This window comes from Leptonotus elevatus, chromosome 21, assembly GCF_054856555.1.
Source record: "Leptonotus elevatus isolate MCC_2025b chromosome 21, RoL_Lele_1.0, whole genome shotgun sequence".
NCBI lineage: Eukaryota > Metazoa > Chordata > Actinopteri > Syngnathiformes > Syngnathidae > Leptonotus > Leptonotus elevatus.
Window position 1 is genome coordinate 745678 of NC_141259.1, and position 22779 is coordinate 768456.

General features: G+C 40.8%; 1 protein-coding gene and 1 long non-coding RNA gene across 2 annotated transcripts in view; one reads left to right on the forward strand and one right to left on the reverse strand.

Annotated features, from left to right (window-relative positions):
• The window catches only part of LOC147155501 (dual specificity calcium/calmodulin-dependent 3',5'-cyclic nucleotide phosphodiesterase 1C-like), a 100432-nt gene that overhangs the window by 25983 nt on the left and 51670 nt on the right, over window positions 1–22779 (reverse strand). Inside the window, 3 exon segments of the mRNA XM_086066414.1 lie at window positions 11599–11700; window positions 14196–14324; window positions 20603–20703. Coding sequence (XP_085922540.1) covers window positions 11599–11700; window positions 14196–14324; window positions 20603–20703 — 332 coding nt within the window.
• On the forward strand, window positions 27–3006 carry LOC147155503 (uncharacterized). Its single transcript, XR_015092142.1, has 3 exons — window positions 27–65; window positions 196–550; window positions 2130–3006. It is a non-coding gene; the product is annotated as an uncharacterized LOC147155503 (long non-coding RNA).

Consider the following 22779-nt stretch of genomic DNA (forward strand, 5'->3'; position numbering starts at 1 on the left):
CCAGTATTTACAGAAGAAGTCACAATAATAATCTCCTTCCTTAATCCACTATGGTTCGTTGCACTGTACGTTTTTCTTTGCTACCGTTGGCACTGCTGTCTTTGAAATAAATATAAGACAACAGTTAATTCATATGTTAAGCCATTTTTGAGAAAGCAGGAAGTTAACTATCTTGCTATGATCCCATTTCCTCAGTCTGGCATTGTAGTGCATTGGATCAGCCGGGTGCATTCGTTGGTCGAGGTGAGCGCCTGGAAGGACCGAAAATGTGTCATCGGGTCCACATTGCAGACAACGTCTGAATGGACGTGGCAGAGATCAAAGGTCAAAAGCCGCAGAGCACAGTCTTCTCCTCCTGTGCCTACAAAAAACATGGTGCTCAACTTCCACAATGCCCAGTGACTGTGTACAAGCCTCATTACAGAGATGTCTCCTCTCATCGCTGATGCCTGCTGAACATTGTCTGACACAGCCGCCGCCCTGAACATTGACTTAAAAAAGCTGGTGGTCTGACTAGGATGCGACCCTTCAATCAGTGAAATGCTGCACGGTATATGCAAGGCATTCTTAATGTGTTGAATGGGGAACTGTGATCTATAGCAAGGTATTTCAGGAAATTGAAAACGACATATGTGAATTTGAAATGAGGGATTGAGAAAATTTATTTAAATCTATAGCCTACTAAATTTTTGCCTATTTTCTTGGGAGAATCAGTTTCTGAATTGGGACAATGGGAATTTAATTAATACGATATGATACGATATATATATTTTTTTTTTTCGTGAGGAACTTTTTTCTGGACTCCGTCCAGCTGCAGCTACAGTATAGACAAAATAATAGAATAAAAGGAGTAGTAATAAGTAAAAGACTTCCCAGAAGTTTTCACAGTAGTATATATTATTAATATATATATTATCTAAGTATATGTTTTATATACATAATATTGAACCATGCATCTTATCGTACTGAGTTGATGTTATTTAATAAATAATAGCGAGTTTGATGGTTAATTTTAGATTTTTTTTTCACAGCTCTGTGATTTATGAATCCCAGAAATATTTTTTATGCTGTGTTTTTTATGAGCCCCACTAATATGTAAAAGAGGTGAAGTTGATTAGTTTGAGAATAATTTTTAGTTTGCTTAAATCTAGGAAATGGTAGATATTTGTAAGTTTTGTGTAATTCGTATCCTGAATTAGATTAATATGGTTACCTCTATTTTTTATGGCCCCAAAGTCATCATATATTAGTGTCTTAAATTGTATCTGCTTGTGCTCATTTTTATTGTAGTGTTTTGTAGCTCTCTCGTTTACCTCATAGCCTGATTTAGAGGGTTGTGTTATTTACGACGTCTTTTGAGTTATGAGGTCTCTATTTAATCCTCCCTTTATCTTGACGTGTTTGAAAAAATCAGTGGATCTTTGTCAAAATGAGGGAGTTTATGTTTAAGAAATTAACCAATCTAGACGAATTAGTAGATTAAAAAATGAAAAGGTTTTGAAGTGATAATCCACAGTTTGAATATGAAGAAATCTATCAGAGGGAATCGAGCGGAGCAAAGTAAGTCTGAAGCAAGCAAGGACAATAATGCATATTCGCCGGATGAAGGTAATTATATTATATTATATCTTTTATCTCAGAAACAATTGAAAAATGTAATGTTTGGAGCCCAGTGTTTGCAAAAGAGTATATATAATATGAATATATGTGAGCTTTTTCCAGGATGTCACGATTCGGCCGGTCGTGGGATTCTGGGAAGAGAATATATGATATGCTAGTAAAATGATTCCTTTCAGGATGGTGAAAGGCACAGTTATGCAAATTTAGAACAAATTTAGTCGTGGTAAAAAAAAATACCTATTATTGAACAAAACCTATTTGAAAAATAAATATTTACAAGCTCTGTCTTATATTAATGAATGAGCGAATGTCATTCAACTCAATCAAAGGCTGGGCTCTATTTCAATGTCACAAAAATAGATATTTTCCTGTTCCAACAGCACAGGACCTACGGATCTTAACCAAATAACATTTATTAATCCCAACTAACAAAAACTATCAGGGTTTTTCCTCCAAATAAAATTTATGTGGGTTTATGAGAAGACTAAATGAACATATTTTATTCTCAGGTTGAGGGGGAGACGAAATTCCACAACTGGCCTACAAGGCTGCCGGCTATCTCATCAACTGATGATCATCAATCTTATCACCTCCGACCTGGGAGCCACGTCAGCTGACCCAGTGTTCGGTTCTGGAGCGGCCGTTTTGACATCATTCAACGGATCAAGTCAAGTGTCTTTTCCTGGGCAATCATCACGAGAATCACATTTGCAGGCAATCTATTCTGGGGTTCTGCAAAAAGCTGACATCATCTTCTCATTCAACAAAGAACTTCATCACGAGATGGCTTCAAAGAACACATATTCGTCTGCCGATACATTGCGACACTTTTTAATGAACAACATTTTATGTTAAGCCTCACATATGCTATGCTTATTCCACTAAAAATCTTTTAATGTATCAAATTGTTTTTTAATGTCATATGATTGCTAAACTACCTCCTCTCCTGCTAAAGGGCTAAACTATCTCCTCTCCTGCTAAAGGGATGTTTTAATGATAATTATTTCCACCACACAACCATTGAGAAAAAATTTTTTAATGTGTTGAGCTCTCATGAGCTCAAATGAGGGAATGTTGGATTATTAACATTGTTTTTCAGTTTCAATTTATATTTTAACCGTTTTGGATATTAGTTATAAAGATATAAATATAAGACAACAGTTAATTCATATGTTAAGCCAATCTATAGTCCTTTGTTCTCTCTTGCCTGGGAAAGAGAAGGGTAACAAGTTTCTTTTTTATATTATCTGGAGGGAGTAGAGTTTGTACCAGTCTGTGTCCGGTCGAAGAGAGTCCAAGGACAGGCTGATTTATTATTGTTCAAGTCTAATCTGATTTGTACTCATGGGAACATGCACATGGGAGGGGAGAGGGATTTGGAATAAATAACTGTGTGCAAGGAGGAGAGACACACAATCTGAACGGAACACGGCTTGAGTGTCTTCTTTTTGTGTGATCAGAAGCTTCTGAATAACTATACCTTTGCAAAGGGACTTCTTCACCAGAATCTCACCATTCAGTTAATTGAACACGCAAAGAGTACAATACAAAAATTGTCTACTCTATCAACGCTCAAAAAGTGCGTGCGCTGAGTGGGTAGAATCCCTAAGGATTTGTTTCACCCTCTTAAAACAGTGCTGGCGATAGAGATTGTCCAGAGAAGGAAGGGAACCGCTGGTGATCTTCTTTGCTAAAGTGACCACCCTTTGAAGTGCTTTCTGTCCGCCACTGTACAACTGGAGAACCACATACCAAATGCAATATGTATGCTCTGAATTGAGCACTGTTAGAAGGACACTAACAATGTCTGTGCAATAAGATTTATTTATTTTTTGCTTGCTCAGCTAAGAGCTGCTAAGTATGGCCAGTGCGGCGGCAGTAGGGCTAAACCAATCAGTCTTGGTCGACAAGAAAAAGCAAGATGCCTTATTGTTTTGTTATTAGCCATTAGCCGGCTACCACGGTTAGCTTTATGCTCAGTGACTAGGGATGCAATGAATGTTTGGACACTGATAATAATAAAATAAAGCATATTGCCAAAAGCATATCGCCAAAATAGGATGTTGTGGTCACACCAGCAAAAAAACCACTGCAAGCAAGTGTCTGTTTGAATTAAACACCAAATGAGTGTCTGGCTCGCTATTCACTGGCGTTTCACCGTGTAAGTTTGTACAGGTCGCAGCAGCACACTGGAGAAGGAGAGGGCCGTCGCTAGGTAAACTATTGTACAGCATTTTAGCGGGTAAGAAAAACAAAATCATTTAACTCATCTTTCAAGACAAACAGAATATTGTATGCTGTGGCTACATAAACATGGTGGGTACCAAATGAAAGATCGCGTTTCCATTAGAAGAAAAAAGTATTTCTACCTTATTCTTTAGTAATCACCATTTGAAAATAGGTCATCTGAGTGACATTGAGCGAAAATTTAAAACATGAGAAAACAAGCTTTTTTGTGAAAAGTTACATTATCTGCATAACAATGACTTTGGCACTAATATTTTTTTGTTTAGTGACACTGTGAATTAGATTGAATGTGACAAAGGCTTAGATCATTCACGTCATCCTTGAAAACGTTCTATTTCCTAAGATCTGCCATGTTTTAATGTAATTTAAGACCCTGGGAACCCATTGAAAAAAGATACAATGTTGCCATCTGCTGGCCATAGTTATTGGGTGTTTTTGGATTTTACAACCCCAATGACAAGGCAGCGCTGCACAAACATTGCACTGCCCATTAAGAAAAAACAACATAGTAAACGTCAATTAATGTTTTTTTTAGCTGCATTCATTTGGATTTTAGTATACGTCATTAAACGTTTTTGGCAGTAAAAGTTAATAATCAGAAAATGAAAAAATAACACTATAATTTTTACACATGCAAATAAATTATAACTAACACAAATGAAAGAATACAAAAATTGCCACAATGACAACATTTTTGGTTGTCTGTGGTAGTGAGAACTCTGGGTCAAGAAACCCAGAAATGTGGGAAACTCTACATCTTCCATTTCAGAAAGGGAGGTAACTGAAACCAGAGGAAAAGAGGCCTGTATCATAAAAAGAGGTAATTTAAGCTTTCAGTCAGTTACTGTAGTAACATGTTCCATGAACCAAACCTGGTCGGTTGCAGGTTTTTCACAATGAACCTCGAGGTTTTCTCTGTCCCCGCCTCCTTAAAGCCACACACGGCATTCATTTCCTCATCCATAAAGTCCGCTTGGCGAGTTTTTACATAAAAACGCAATAGTCTATAGAGTAAAGTACACTTTTGTCACGAACATGGCATGTCCTTTTGACAATGATACAATATTGATGAAGGTGCCACTTTATTGCGCAGGGAATTAAATATTCGTCGGGAGACTGATATCAGACCGTGCATAGATATGCTGCAATTTCCGGACAGTTATCTTTTTGAGCGGTACCGTTTCACATCACAGTCTACATACAGAACTTAATCCGTCCTTAAATTTGCAACATTACCAGCCGTAGTCATGCGCTCACATGACAGCATATATTGTGTGTTGCACGCCGCTTTTTTCGCATAATTTTTTCTTATAATTGAATAATGCTTTTATATTTCATCTTAAGTCAAGTGCATGGGTTGCAAATGAGCACCGTTGTGGTCAACAAGCTCTGAGGCTTGAAGCAGGTACACATTCACTAAGCATAAAGCTAACCTTGAGCCCGCGGCTAATGGCTAATAACAAACCAACGTTCACTGAGCATAACTGCGGTAGCCGGATAATGGCTAATAACAAAAACACAAGGCATCTTGCTTTCTCTTGTCCATTGAGCATAAAGCTAACCGTGAGCCCGTGACTAATAGCAAATAACAAACCAACATTTACTGAGCATAACGGCGGTAGCTGGCTAATGGCTAATAACTCTTTGACCGCCAAAAATGTTTAATAACGTTTAGTAAAATCCAAATGAGTGCCGCCAAAGACGTTAAAAGACGTTCACTATGGGGGTTTTTTGGAAACGGGGGGAGAAAAGCCTTGGCAAGCTGTGCTGAAAGTATCAAGCAGGTCGAGTTAGTATAATGACTATTTTTGGGCACTAGATGGCAGCGATGACTCTCTTTGGACAAGATCGGGTAGGCGTCAGTAGAAGACGTGAGGCGGAGCTAGAGTGTTGAGGGGAGGAATGGCTGAGGAAGCGAAAATGGCAAGCAGCTCACGCTTGAGCATTTTTTTCAAAGACGAAAAGCATCGACCATTGCTAAAGAGCACATTGATGATGATGATGGTGACTCCGAGGTTGACGCCGAAGTTGGAAGCGTTGACGCCGAAGTTGGAAGCCTTGACGCGGCGGCTTCGATCACGTCGTAAAGCCTCACCGGCTAGCGTTGCTAACGGCGGAAAACGAGCACTTATGCACAAGCGGACGTTCAATCGGACGATGAAGAGTACCCCGAGTCCAGTGCATATTCATCGGAGGAGTGGGTACAGTCTGATCACGGAGAAGACACTGGTTCTGGACTACGATGCCACCATGAATGGAGTGGATAAGATGGATCAGAACATCTCTTACCACCCGGTATAGGAACTGAAGGACATGATGAAGCCAGACGTAACACCAGGTCACCGTATCATGATCCTGAGAGTAGACTTGATGACAACATGGCCAAACACACACTGCAGTATATACCTGCTACTCCCCGGAAAAAAAGCCAGCAAGAAAGTGCACGTGAAGGGGCAATCGCAGTGAAACGAATCTGTGGTGCAAATCCTGCTGCGTCCCCATGCACGCAGGGGAGTTTTACACAATATACCTCACAAAAAGAAAAACTGTGTAGTTGAAACATCCACACAATTGTAAATAGTACCACAGTTGCACACATTTGTAAATAGTTTGCCAAATTGTTACACTGTTGAATGTAAATAAACGTATTTTGCTATCAAATTTTTTTTTTTCATTGTTGGTGGTAGTGTTTTACAGAAGTAAAGCACTGTTTAGGTGTTTGTGGCATCATTCATGGAAAAAAAAGGTGTCAAATTCACTAGAGTGCATGAAATATCGTTTCACAAAAAGCTTGATTTCTCCGTATTTTGGTCCAAAACAGAGCATTTGGGTGAAACTAACCTATTTTCTATTGTTGATTACTGAAAAACGGAATAAGGTAGAAACAAACTTTTTTTTCTGATGAAAGATGAGAGTTCAATCTTTCATTTGGTAGTGTCTGTGTTTCCATAGTCCAAACACAAAATTTTCTGTGGACCTTGAAAGATCAGTCAAAATACTTAAATCAGCTGGCACCCACATATCCTCTTTTCTGAAAATGCTTGGCAGTCAAAGAGATAACAAAAACAAAAACGATTTGGTAATCGTAAAATGGATTCAACAGTTAAATTGAGAATAGGGGTAGTGGAAATTGAAAGAGTTTTTGATATGAAATTTTTAGGTGTTATCTTGGATCACAAATTGGAATGGAAAATGCATATAGATTGATGATAGATTATAAATGTTAAATCAAAGATCTAGATTTGAAGAGCAAAATCAATTGCCATATTATATAAGGTGAAGGATCTTTTGAATCATGCTTTGTATATTTTGTATTATTCTTTGGTTTTGCCTTGCATAATATATTGTTTGGAAATAAGGTCAATATATATTCTACAAAAGAGAGCTATAAGGATAATAACAAAGTCAAATAGTAGAGAACCATCAAATGTGTTATTTAAGTTAAGAACTTAAAAATTTGAGGACTTGGTTAATTATAAAATTGCACTTTTAATGTATAAATTGTATTATAAACAGCGCCCTAGTCATATAGAGAATATGTTTAAGATAAAAGAATGTAGACACGAACTCCGAAGGAAGGTACGTTTTGAAAGAATAACATCTTGGACTAAATTAAAGGATCAATGTATTACTATTAGTGGTGTGAAGGTATGGAATCACCTTAATGATTAATTAAAAGGGTGTCAGACAATTTCTAATTTTAAACATTTGTTTAAAAGTAAAGTTATTGAAAAATATGAGAACATAAGTTGATGTTTGGATCTTGTTTTTGTTAATTTTATTATCATTTATGTGTGATATTTGAGTTAATCGTTTTGTGTGGTCTGGGTCGCGCTACCATGTATTGATAGTATTGATACCATGATAAAGTGATATCGTATCCGAATATGTTGTGTTGGTATCGATACTTTTGACAACCCTAATCAGTGACGCTTGTTTTGTTATTAGCTTTTAGCCACGGGCTCACGGTGAGCTTACATTTTTGTATGCCTTAATAGATATTTGCACTTTTCAATTTTAGCATTTTACAAAAGGTGTAGATAAGTGCAACTGCAGCATTTGATGTGAAATGTTTACTGATTGTTTATTTTTTATTTAGTTTACTACCTCAAAATATATTTCTGATTACTTGTATAAACGACCTAATTTTTTTCTTATTGATGTTTCCTGTGTTTTTTTTTACCAAAAATGTCATTGTGGCATTTTTTTGTATTTTGTATTCTATATTACATATTATTTCATTTGTGTTAATTATAATTTATTGGCCTGTGAAAAATTCTCATTATTTGTTTTTCATTTTCTGATGATTAATACTTTTATTTAATTTATTATTTAGAGGGGCACATGATAATGTGCCAAAAATCGATTTGGCAATATATCACAATATTACAGTGCACAATTCTCAAATCGATTAAATATGCGCCCAAATCGATTTTTAAACATCGCCTTTTGATGGAGCTATTCAACAAAATGTCTTACTCTGGGTTAGGGTTCACACTTTAAGCATGGAAGAATGTTATACTAATGGAGAATTAAGCCTGTTGAAACAGACTGCGACCTGTTTGTTAAATTCAGTGGCTTATAAGCCTGAAGTTTCAGATAAATACATTTTCATACAAATCTTACATTGTACATGTACAAGTTTACTGATTAGTATTTTCTAAATTTGAGTAAAAGAAAAAAATAGCAATTATCAATTTATAGATTTGTATTGTGATTAATTGAAATTGTTAGAGGGTGTCTATGTAGATATGTGTCTGCGTACGTGTGTGTGTGTGTGTGTGTGTGTGTGTGTGTGGGGGGGGGGTTATCCATTGTAAAATTCATAATTGAAATAATGGCTAAACAATAAATCACACAAAATGAAACTGTTGTTTGTCTGCAATGCCAATCACCATAAAAACGTTTTGACATTTGTGTATGAAAAATAATTTATGAACAACAAATTTACATTACAAAACGATTATGTAAAATGTACATGAAATTTACATTTTAAATAACAAAACTAGGATTTTCCTATCGTGCAAGTAGCATAAAAAATGTCTTACTTTACATTTAGCTTAATTCAGGTAAGAGCAAATGCCTTTTATTATTTTTCTGCAGGTGTAGATGTTAATATTTCATTATTATAAGTTGGACTCTTCAGGAAGAGGAATGTTAGTTTTACCAAGGCTTTTTGCCGCGTCTAAAGTGGATGGGAAGGATTGCGGTATGAAACTGAGAGGGGCATCTTCCCCGCGCCCTCAGAACCAACTGCACCCAAATGTCAGACTTCATCGTAGGGAGCGAGGCTGATTACAACTTGTGTCACTACATTTCAATTTAAACAAATTCCAACACTTCGGGGTACGCTCCAACCGCCTGTTTTAGCTAAAGATATTACCAAGCTTTCTCCGACAACAACAAAAAAACTCTCAAAAATATATAAGTTACTTTCATATACTGATAAAACGTCTTTACCCATCTCGAAATGGGAAACAGACTTGTCTATAGCTCCGGAATCTGACTTTTGGATTCAAGTTTGTGAAAACGTTTTTAAAATGACAAAACACACAAATTTACAACTTATCCAATATAAAATTATTCATAGAACATACATTACTCAATATATGATGAAGAAAATGGGACTCTCAGACTACAAAACACTACAGACACTTATTTTCATGCTTTATGGTTATGTACTCCGGTTATGTATTTCTGGACTAAGTCTTAGAAAAACTTTCCGCTGTCTTGGACTGTAGGATACCGTTCTCTACAAACTTGTGTTTGCTAGGTGACTTAACAACAACTGACTTACCACATACACAATTTCAATCTACACTTGTAGCCCTTACTATCGCAAAAAAAACAATTCTTGTTAACTGGAAAAATAAACAAACTCTGAATATCGACCAATGGTCTAATCTCCTCATAAATCACATTTTAATGGAAAACATATCTGCCTCAAATAAAAACCAAATATCAAAATTTAAAGAAACGTGGTCTTTTTCTAAAATTCTATATACATAATATAGAATTTTTTAACCTAAACCTGGTTACTTAATTCTGCCTATTAGCGAGAGCCACCGCATCGTGATAACTTACATTGATGTTTCTGTATTTGGCAATTTGTAAATAATGGTTGTGTTTTTATAGTCAGGAACGCAGCTGCTGCCAACAGGATCGAGCAGATTCCCCTCCAATGGGCACTAAGGGTTAATATTCGGATTCACTGCATGCAAGTGTAACCCACTTGCATACTACTATAGGTGCTGTCCCCCCCTGGCTGGGCGTGGGCGGGTCTGCCCCTCTGTTGGCTGCTGGGTGGCGGCTGCGTCTTGGCCGTTCCCTGGGTCTCTTGGGGGTGCTGCGTTGCGGGGCTCTCCCTGGTGTCCGGGACGGCGCCGCTCCGGCGCGGTCCGTCGCTCTGGGCCCGGCGACGCGGTTCGGGGCCTGTGGGCCCCTTCCTCCCCCTTGCTGCCTCTACCTCCTCGCCTCTCCCCGCCCGTCCTCCGCCTCCCTGTCCCTTCTCCCTCGCCACCCTTCCTCCTCCTCTCCCCCTCTCTGTGCGGCCCTGCCGCTGCCCCTTGCCCTTCTTGTCATCTCCTTCCCTCCTCTCTTCCCCCTCCCCTGTACGCCTTCCTTCCCCTACCCTGGGCCGGGGGTCGTCCTTTGGCGCTGCTGCGGCCTGGGGGGCCCTGAGGTGTTGCGCTTGCTCTGTCCTGGCTGGGGTCGACAGCTCCCCTCTTTGGTGGAGATTTTCATGCATGCCAGATCCGCCACGCCAGCATCTATCGGGGCTTGGACACAGTCTGCTTCTTCCTCGGGTCGTTGAATCGGTGGAGGCTGGTGTCTGTGGATCTCGCTCTGCTTCGTTTGTCCTTCCTTCCTTTCCTCGGTCTCTCCTTTGGTCTCTTGAGGTCTCCCTGATTTTTTGGATTTGTTGGAGTTTGGATGTTTCTGGGGTTGGTGGGGAACTCTGGTTGGTGGCCCGGTGGGTGGTGTCTGGTCGGTGCTGGATTTCGCTTTCCTTTGTTTTCCTTGGTCCTTCCTCGGGTCTCCTGACGGCGGTGTTCGGTTTCGGTGAACGGTATGGGATTTTTTTAAATAGATTTTTGGTGAACTAACGAATACACACACACACGCACGCACACATGCACATACGCACATGCACAATCACATACTCACACACACGCACATACACAATCACATACTCACACACATACAAAAAAAAGAAAAAAAAGAGCAATGATGATATTACCGAATGAACAATACTGAGCTCTTTAAAAAAAAAAGAAAGAAAGACGCTATATGATTTTTTGTCTTAGCCTGCCCAAAGATGTAGAAGGGAGAGGGAAGAGATAAATGAGACAGGGTAAAGAGGAAGTAATGGGATTGGCGGGAAATCTCTCCTCTTTCATCTATAACCACTTGAAACATCAAAGTATATTTATGAATGGAAAAAAGATTTGTTGGTTGGTTATGAGTGTATTATTGGTAATGTTTTTATGTTATGTGTTTCTGTAAAGCGTTTGGTTATGAGTGTATTATTGGTAATGTTTTTATGTTATGTGTTTCTGTAAAGCGTTTTGTGAGCGCTACAGCTGTTTGAAAACCCTATAAAAATAAAGATGACTTGAATTGACAGACTGACTATTCAAAAACACAAACGTAAACTCATCCATGCAGAATCCAGAGCTCTATATCAAATGCATACAGTATTCGTATTAGTATATTATTATAAATACTTACACCTCAGGCTGTTGAAGGAGGTTCCTCATGACTTTGATTTGCTGAAAATGACAGGACATGTCAGTAGCCAACACCATCTCCACCACCAGATTCCGTAATTCTCTGAAAGAGTGACAAATTGCTTGTTACAAGAAATATGAAACTGATTCTTATCAAATAGTCTTAGGGCCTGATTCACTAAAACGGACACAAACTCCTGTCGGTTCCTTGGATCACTTTTGTGTCCTAGTGGTTTGCCGTAAATAGTCTGCAATGTGATGGTCATTGGTGGTCTGATATGAGGCATTCACTCAACTCAACTTTGAAGGCATTCATTCACTCAACTCAACTTTATGTACAAAGCACTTAATAATAATAATAATAATAATTTATTCATTTTATTTTATCAGCACCTTTCTGGACACCCAAGGACACTTTGCAAGGCAAAGAAAACTAAGACAGTTAAAAACAAACCCCCAAAAATTGAGCAGAAAGAAAAATAAATAAATAAGGCATAAAATCAATGCAATAGGGAGGAAACATTAGATGGAGTAGGCAGTATAGGTGAGTTTTGAGTTTTGATTTGAAGGTGGAGAGAGTGTCACTGTTTCTGAGGTCCGGGGGCAGAGTTTTCCAGAGCTGGGGGGCAGAGTGACTGAAGATTGATTGGTCAATCAACATTGATTCCACAACATTATGTCAACATTGAAGTTTGTGTTTAAAAGATGACATTGCATCTACATTGTATTTTGGTTTAATTAAAACGTTTGAAAGGTCAATGTTTAATTAACGTTGAATCTATGTGACAGTCTCTTGAGTCGCCAGTACATGACGAGGTGCCCCGCTCGTCAGCAGCGGGGAGATGATGTTATTGGGGATATCTTTAACTGAAATAAATTATTACAACAAATAACATGTTAACATGTAGGCTACACCTAAATATGATCTTCTCTGTCTACCGTGGGTAGCGGTAGCAGTAGCAGTATTATAAAAATTTAAATTATATTAGTATATAAATTTTAAAATAGCAATAAAGCACTACACCCAAAAACTTTAAAAATATATATATATATTTATGACGTCCGTTCCCGGGGTGTGTGGGGTGGTGGTGTGGTTGGTTGACGGTTCGTTGAACGAATCTTTTGAACGGTTCTTTTTAATGAACTGAACTTTTAATGATTCAGTTCACTTAAAAGAACTGTCATGCCCATCACTAGTGGATGGGTCAAATGCGGAAAACAAATTTCACCTCACTTAGTTGGGCGTGACAATCAGTGGTACTTTAACTTTTAACCTATTTTTCTGTATTCAAACTTCTATTACTCAGTGCCAATAGCACTTAAACCGATTCTGACTGTATAACTTGTTCACACGATCCGCAGTATCGATCCATTAAGTGGTATCACAATACTTAACTGATACCATACATTGTGCAGCGCGGCTGCATTACAAGTAGCCAGCCATATATTAATCTGCTAATCCCGAGGGGGAGCAGCATTGGGCCACCGCAGTTTAGAGTCAACTCAAAAAAAGAGATGAACAAGAGTGTAGCCTACTAGCTATTAGCTATTATGTTCGCCTTGGACCAGGAACAACTAAAGACAAACGATGCTTTCCCTCTTCACTCACCGCTACTGGTTAGTTTCTTTCTTTTCCTCTCCTTTTAGTCTTGTTTGATCTCAGGTGTGAGGGAACCGACGCCGCCTTGTCTAGGTTTCAAGGTGGCCCCCTCGGCTGACTTGGGCTGTGGGCTGTGCGAGGGGGAAGATACTGTCCTCCACTGGCAGCCGCGTGGTACCTGATGGCTCCCCGCTTTAATTATATGTTTAAACTCAGCGAGAGAGGTTTCAAGGTGGCCACCTCAGAAGCCGTGACGCGGGCTGCACGCGTGGGAACGGGTCCTCTCCACCGGTATCCACGATGTGCCGCGCGAGCTGGGCCAGCGTTCGTTCTGGAGAAACGGAACGGAACGGAGGTCGAAGCAGCCTGCGACAGCCCCAGCCTAAAAGCGAGGCGCCCTCGATCAATGGGGAAGCGATGCTCAGAACAAGACAGCTGTGTTACAACTTCCAAGTGTCGATGATCAACGTGTCATGCAATTCACATTTGTTTTTCCCCCTGAATTTTCAAAACAGACGGATGAATCAATCAATCAAATCTTTATTTCTATAGCACTTTCATACTTTAAAAGCAACACAAGGTGCTTCACATAAAAAAAGAAAGAAAGAACAAACACAACAAAAATCAAAAACACAAACTGATTCCCTCCCACCCCCTTGTAATATGTGCTTCCCTGGAATGCCCCACACAAAGAAGGTGCAGTTAAAAAAAACATTAATGTACAAAGCATGGCTACAGATGAAAATTAAAATGCATGCTAATATCACTTTCCTGATTAAAAAACAAACAATGAGTTTGAGTGAAAAATGGACCAGGATGATCCCTTTTTAAATGCACTTTCTAAAGTTAATAACTTAACTTAATAACCTAACTAACCCTACCCCCCCCCAATGCCCCCCCCCCCCCAATGTAATAGAAAAATACACCGATACACTGGCTGACGCTCCGGCCAACCAACCCCACCCCAAATTTTTTTTTGGGGGGGGGAGGGATCTCACCTCCAGTCATCTTTGGAAAAATTGACCAGGATGTTTAAGTCATAATTTTCCTGGAGAAGGCGATAAGCAGCACTGACATGATGATTCTCCAGCACAGCTCGGTCATTGTACAGCATGGCAGTATCTGACCTGGAAAAATCCAACATTAATTCCAGCATTCAACAGAGGGTTCTTGGGTTATCTAATTGTTGCTACTAAAATTCATTCCATGCATAGCTTTGTAGATACACTATATGAGATAGAAAATATATTTAAGAAATGGATTATTAATAATTAATCTAGAGCTGTGAGTGGCTGTGAAGGGCCCTCGCAGCCTGGGCCACTTTGGGGTACTTGCACATTGGGGAACTGGCAAATTGGAAATTTTATTTTTTTTGAAAATGGCACAAAAACCTTTACATTTTGTTTTTGCCAGACCTGATGTGTATTTAAATTTTCTTGAGTTTTCACTGGTGCTGTCAAAGTTAAAGCATTAACAAATTAATTAATCACAAAAAATTATCGCATTAATCATGTATTAACGCATATTAATTACACTATTAATTTTGCTGACAGTGGATGGCTACATTAAAGGTAGCACAGGTTGTGGTTGAGCAATAACCATAACTACATGCATTAAGTAAAGCATTTGATGTTTGCGTAAGACATTCAGAATATTTGTTCATGTCAAAATATTGGGGTCCCCCCCATTTTTTATTATGCAAGTAACTGATCAGAAAAAGAGGATGAGTGTGTGCAGTGGATACAATTTTTTTTGAAGACGTCCTCATAACATTAAATGTCAAAAAATGAACACATAACAGGTGCTCTTTAAATTTGGCAGGCAAAAAATGTTGATAAAAAAGCCTTTTTAATTAAGTGATTAATCGTGATTAATCGTGATTAATCTGCTTAAAATTGTTAATCGTTTGACAGCTCTAATATATATATATATGTGTGTGCGTGCGTGTGTGTGTATGTATGTATATATATATATATATATATATATATATATATATATATATATATATATATATATATATATATATACACACAAACACACACACAAACCCAATTCCCAAAAAGTTGGGACACTATACAAATTGTGAATAAAAATTGAATGCAAATTTCAATATTTTGTTCAGAATAGAACATAGATGTCAAAAGTTTAAACTGAGAAAATGTATAATTTTAGGGGGAAAATATGTTGATTGTAAATTTCATGGTGCCAACAAATCTCAAAAAAGTTGGGACAGGTAGCAATAAGAGGCTGGAAAAGTCAATTGCACTTACACAATTACACAAAAAAAAACAGCTGGAAGACCAGTTACCACTAATGAACTGGCAACTTGATTGGAGTATAAAAAGAACTTCTCGGAATGGCAGTGTCTCTCAGAAGCGCAGAAAGATAGTGGAGAGATATCAGAAAGGTGTTTACCAGCGAAAAGTAATCATAATCTACAGTGCATAACATCATCCAAAGGTTCAGAGAATCTGGAACAATCTGTGTGTGTAAGGGTCAAGGCCGAAAAATCATACTGGATGCCCATGATCTTCGGGCCCTTAAACGGCACTGCACCGCAAACAGGAATGCTTACTGTAAGGGAAATCACAGAAAGGGCTCACCATTACTTCCAGAAAACATTGTGGGTGAACACAATCCACCATGCCAGCCGCCGTTGCCAATTCTACAGTACCAAGCCATTTATTTTTTATTTATTTATTTATTATTATTTATTTTTTTTCTTTTTCTTTTTTTTTTTAGAAAAGCCCAATTGGAGCCCTGCGGGCTTTCTCCCCTATGATATAACCCCGACTTTCAACTTAACAACCAATCGTTTTATTTAGGTGTGTGGGAGCAGAAAGGAATTACACATCTCCACCATCTTTTCTTAGATATGTTTATATCATATATATCCTTGCTCCAAAAATACAAAATGAAAAACGGATTTTTTTTACATTATCTGCAAGTTAAAAGTATGATAAAGAAACAAATTCCAGTACTTCGGGGTACGCTCCAATCGCCTGTTTTAGCTAAATATATTACAAAGCTTTCTCCGACAACAACAAAAAACCTCTCAAAAATATATAAGTTACTTTCGTATACTGATGTATTTATCCATCTCGAAATGGGCGACAAACTTGTCTATAGCTCCGGAATCTGACTTTTGGATTCAAGTTGGTGAAAACGTATTCAAAATGACAAAACACACAAATTTACAACTTTTCCAATATAAAATTATTCATATAACATACATTACTCAATATATAATGAAGAAAATGGGACTCTCAGACTCCGATATTTGTCTCCAGTGTTTAGAAAATACTACAGACACTTATTTTCATGCTTTGTGATTATCCACTCCGGTTATGTATTTCTGGACTAAAGTCTTAGTCCTTTCCACTATCCTAGACTGTAGGATACCTTTATCTCCAAACTTGTGTTTGCTAGGTGGCCTAAAAACAACTGACTTACCACGTAAACAATTTCAATCTACACTTGTAGCCTTTATTATCGCTAAAAAAAAAAAATTGTTAACTGGAAAAATAAACAAACTGAATATCGACCAATGGTCTAAAATTTATAGAAACGTGGTCTACGTATATAGAATCTTTTAATCTAAATCTGGTTACTTAATTCTGCCTGTTAACAAGAGCCACCACATCGCGATAACTTATATTGCTGTTTCTGTATTTGTAACTAATGGTTGTGTTTTTAAAGTCAGGAACCCAGTTGCTGCCAGCACGATCGAACAGACTACATCAAATGACACCTTACAGTCACCAACTTCTCAAGATTAATTTCCAATGGGCACTAAGGGTTAATATTCGCATGCCAGTGGGTTAACTTTATAGGTGCTGTCCCCCCTGGCTGAGCGTGGGCGGCTCTGCCCCTCTGTTGGCTGCTGGGTGGCGGCTGCGTATTGGCCGTTCCCTGGGTCTCTTGGGGGGTGCTGCGTTGCGGTGCTCTCCCTGGTGTCCGGGGCAGCGCCGCTCCGTCGCGGTCCGTCGCTCCGTGCCCGGCGATGCGGTTCGGGGCGGGTTGGCCTCCGGGGTGCCCCGTGGTTCCCTCTACCCTCCCCCTTCCTCCCCCTTGCCGCCTCTCCCTCCTCACCTCTCCCTGACGTCCTCCGCCTCCCTGTCCCTTCTCCCTCGTCACCCTTCCTCCTCCCCCCTCTCTCTGCTGCCCTGCCGCCGCCCCTTGCCCTTCTTGTCGTCTCCTCCCCCTGTCCCGTACCCCTCCCCTGTTCGCCTTCCTCCCCCTCCCCTGGGCTGGGGGCTCCATCAATGGCCCGGGTTTCGGGACTCTGGGGGCCGAGCGGGCGGGTGTGGGTGTTGTGCCTGCCCTGCTCCGGTGAGCCTCCTGGCACCTCGGGCCCCCAGTATCGCCCTGCCGGGCAGTTTCCATATGCCCGCCGGGGTCACGGTGGGGTGGGTGGGAGTGTGGTGGGCGGGTGCACCTCCTGCCCCCGCCCGGTCGGGAAAGGCCCCGCTGGTCGCTCCTCTTACCTCACTGCACAATACACTTTGTTAATAGACACATAGGGCACATACCACACACTTTAGGGGGGTGGGGTAAGGTGGAGACACCGTCTTCGCCCTACAACTCCCCTCCAATTTTAAAGAACCACACAACTGGTGTGGGGGGGGGGGGTGTCGGGGTGGGGAGCCATGGGTTGGGGCAGACCGCAGTATTAAGCAGTGCTGCGGTCCACCATCTGTATACCCGCCGCGCCGCCACGCCCGTATTTTTTTTTTTAATGCACCACATACACTCACTGACACGTCTGGGAAGCAGGTGGATCGGATCGGGGGAGTATAATTTCCCTCTGCTCCGTCTCACCTGCTCCCAATTTTAATGCGCCACACACACACACTTGTATATACACTGGTTGGGGTCACATCCACAGTGTAGGGGTAGAGTTCCCCAGTCGGCGAGCTGGCAAACTCAGTAACAGGGTTAACTTTCACTAGGTACGTGCTCCCATCTCCCCTTCCCGTGTGTTCCGCCCCACCACGCGGCTGGAGGTGGGGTGGGCGCTGTCCGGCCCCTCTCTGGCACCAATGCCTGGGTATGGGTCCCCGGATTTGTGGGTTGGGGTTTGGGGGGCTGGTGGGGTGTGGGTGGGGTCGGGGGGGTTACTTGGTTGTGGGGGGAGGGCGGTACGGGTGGCTCGGTGGGGGGGTGCTGGGGGTGGGCGTTGATTGTCTGAGGGTTTGGGAGTTTGGGGGAGCGGGGGCTGTGTGGCGGGCCTGCCGTGCCCTATTCTGCTGCGTTGGGCTTGGGGCGCGGGCCGTGTTGTGGTGGGGGCGCTCCTGGGTTTGCTCTCCGGCCGGTGTCCCCTGCGGGGCCCGGGGGTTGTGCTTTGGCGCTGCCGTGGCCTGGGGGGCCCTGGGGGGTTGTGCTTGCTCTGTCCTGGCCGGGCTCAACGGCTCCTCTCTTTGGTGGAGGTTTTCATGTATGCCAGATCCACCACACCAGCATCTATCGAAATTCAAACACAATCTGCTTCTTCCTCTGGTCGTTGAATTGGTGGAGGCTGATGTCTGTGGATCTCATTCTGCTTCATCTATCCTTTCTTTCTTTCCTCAGTCTTTCCTTTGGTCTCTAGAGTTCTCCCTAATTTCTTGGAATTTAGATGTTTCTGAGGTTGGTGAAAGATTCTGGTTGGTAACCCGGTGGATTTCACTTTTCTTTCTTTTCTTTGATCCTTCTTTGGGTCTCCTGACAACCTCACGACTCTTGCTGGATTCTGAAGTATTCGGTTTAGGTGAACGGTATGGGATTTTTAATAGATTTTAGGTCAATTAATGAGTACACACTCACACACACGCACATATGCACTCACACACCCGCACATGCACATTCGCACATTCTCATGCACATGCAAAAAAAAGAAAAAGAGAAAAAAAAAGAGAGAGAGAGCAATGATGATGACATGTCGAATCTGTAACATTACCGAATAAATAATACTGAGCTCAAAAAAAAAAAAGAAGAAGAAAAGAAGAAGCCATTTCTAAAGCAGCAGGCGTTTCTCTCGGCCAGGGTTCATTTAAAATGGAGTGTGGCAAAGTGGAAACCTGTTTTGTGGTCAGACGAATCACGATTCAAAGTTCTTAGTAGAAAACTGGGGCACTATATCATATTGACGAAAGAGGACAAGGACAACCCAAGTTGTTATCAGCACTCAGTTTAAGAGCCTGAATCTATGATCGTATAGGGCTGCATGAGTTTGTGTGGCATGGGCAGCTTCCACATCTGGAAAGGCATCGTTAATGCAGGTATATTCAGATTCGAGAACAACATATGCTCCCATCCAGGCAACATCACTTTCAGAGGAGAGCTTGCATTTCTCAACACGATAATGCCAGACCACATGCAGCACCAATTACAACATCATGGCTGTGTTGGAAAAGGATCCGGGTATTGAAATGACCAGCCTGCAGTCCACTTCTTTCACTTATAGAGCACATTTGGCGCATCATAAAGGGGAAGGTGCAACAAAGAAAGCCCAAGACAGTTGAACAGTTAGAGAGACGCGTGTTAGACAAGAATGGGACAGCATTCCTATTTCCAAACTTGAGAAACTTGTCTCCTCAATCCCCAGACATTTGCAGACTGTTGTAAGAAGAAGAGAGGGTGCCTCACAGTGGTGAAAATGTCCCAACTTTTTTGAGATTTGTTGACACCATGGAATTTAAAATAAACATAGTTTTCCCTTAAAATTATACATCTTCTCAGTTTAAACTTTTGACCTGTTCTCTATGTTCTATTCTGAATAAAATATAAAAAGTTGGCACTTCCACATAATTGCATTCAGTTTTTATTCAAAATTTGAATTGCGTCCCAACTTTTGGGGAATTGGGTTTGTATATATTTATATATATATATATATATATAAATATATATTATTTTTTTCACCCTAACCTTCGCTGTCAATTTTTCTTTTCTTTATATTTTGAAATTCATTGTTGCCATCTTAGAATTTTATGACACAGGCTGCAGGCCGCATTTGTTTGAACTTTGGACATGTCTAGTGTAAAGTAAGTAAAGTGTAAATACGACCAACGTTTTTTTCTTGATATTACCATGCAACAATATTGCAGGGAGTTTTAGAGAAATTATCGATTTTTTATAATTTTTTTAATCACTACTTGGAACTTACCTGGTCTAAATATGAACGTTATTGGTAGTCCCTGTGTGTTCAACTTTTCTTTTCTTTATTTTTTTAATTCATTGTTACCATTTTAGAATTTTATGACAGAGGCTGCAGGCCGCATTTGGCCCCTGGGTCAAACTTTGGACATATTTGTTATAAAGTAACTTAAGTGTAAAACCCAAAAAAAATTATTTTTAAAATCACTACTGCAACAATATTGCAGGGAGTTTTAGAATATTTATCGATTTTTTTTTTTTAATCACTTACCTGGTCTGAATATGAAAGTTATTGGTAGTCCCTGTGTGTTCATAGTCATGGATGGCAGCTGCAAATATGATGGCAAAGATCTCCAATTCAGTTAGCCAGTGCTGAAACAAATAAAGGGGGGGGGGAGAAAGAGAGAGAGAGAGAGAGATTTTAACTAAAGAACCTAAGACATTACAAGTAACAGACATGAATGATGTGGAGGACATGCTGCTGTCGTTGACCACTCAGATTAATTCAGAATCTAATTTATTGGCATTGTCAGCAAAAGGTACATTCACAACTCTATTTTTTTAATTCTTTTTTCGGTTCAATGGTGCTACATGAAACATAAATTCAAAGCACTAGTTGCCAAAATACTGGTCGGAGCAGATGAAGATGCATCCATGCCAGTGACGTGCAGTCAGGGCAGGCAAGGTGTAGGCACTGCCTGCCCCAGGCTGAAATGAAATTTGAAACCGTTTGGCTTTTTCTATTTTTTTGAATTATTTATTTCACTCCACAAAGCCTACACTACCTATAGGTCTAAAAGTGACATCATTTGGTGATTTTCATACCTCAATTCAAAATTGGTGGAACTAAACTTAGTTTGATTATTAGCTGTATACATATACTGTATATGTGGTTATAAAACCAAAAATATGAATACTCATTATGTTTAGGCTATATTATAAATATAATATTAATACACAACTATATCTAAAGTATATTTAAACAAAAAAATCTCGCTTAGGTTACTGGTGTATTGTTATGTTTAATCCCCTGTTAATTTCCTTCACTTTCACCTCCCTACTCGTTTTTTCACTGTTATATTTACTTACACGTTACCTCATATTTTACACAAATTACATAAATCACCTAACCACTTTGATTCTATCCTATAACATGCCAGTGGTGGCAAATGGCCTATACAGATATATACACAGGACTGAGTTTATATTGTTTGTATGCATAAATTAGTTCTGGTTTCCTGGAATGTTTGTGGCGCTCGCTCACAGGCAAAAAGAATAAAAACTTTAGACCATCTCTTAAAATTAAAAGCTGATATTTGCCTCCTACAAGAAACCCACCTACAAAAATCTGAAGAAAAATTACTTATTGATAAGAATTTTAGCCAAGCGTACTCTGCCCCTTATAACAGTAGACAAAGAGGAGTCTGTATACTCATACATAAGAATTTACTCTTTACTCTAAATAATACAATAACAGACCCAGAGGGCCGATACATTATTATTCAGGTGACTATATTTAATAAAATGTATACATTTGGTAATTTATATGCCCCTAATAATGATGATCCGGCCTTTTTCCATGAATTTTTCTCTAAGATGTTTGAATTAGCAGCGAACTATACTATTATTATTGCCCTTCTTGTCGTCTCCTTCCCCCCTCCCTTCCCCCTCCCCGGTACGCCTTCCTTCCCCTCCCCTAGGCCGGGGGCTCCATCCATGGCGCGCCGGGGGGGGGGGGGGGGTGTTGTGCCAGTATCCGGGGGGCGAGCCCTATCGCCCCGCCGGGCTGGTCTCATATGCCCGCCGGGGCCCCGCTGGTCGCTCCTCTTAACTCACTGCACTAGGTTTGCACAATACACTTTTATAGACATATAGGGCACATAACACACTGGGGGGGGGGGGGGGTAAGGTGGAAACACCGTTTTCACCCTATAACTCCCCTCCAATTTTAATGCACCACACAACTGTGGGGTGGGGGGGTGTCTGGGGGCTTTGGGGGCCTGGGGGCGGCTGGGGCAGGGTTGGGGTGGATGGCGGGGGTGGATGGGGGGCGGGGGGTGGGGGGGTCTTGGGGGGAGCGGGGGCTGTGGACCGGTGGGGTGCCTGGCGGGTCTGCAGTGCCCCGTCCTGCTGCGTTGGGTTGGGAGCGCGGACCGTGTTGGGGTGGGGGGGCGCTCCTGCTCCTGGGTTTGCTCTCCGGCCGGTGGCCCTGGCGGGGTCCGGGGGTCGTCCTTTGGCGCTGCCGCGGCCTGGGGGGCCCTGAGGTGTTGCGCTTGCCCTGTCCTGGCAGGGGTCGACGGCTCCCCTCTTTGGTGGAGATTTTCATGCATGCCAGATCCACCACACCAGCATCTATCGAAACTCAGACACAATCTGCTTCCTCCTCAGGTCATTGAATCGGTGGAGGCTGGTGTCTGTGGATCTCACTCTGCTTCGTTTGTCCTTCAT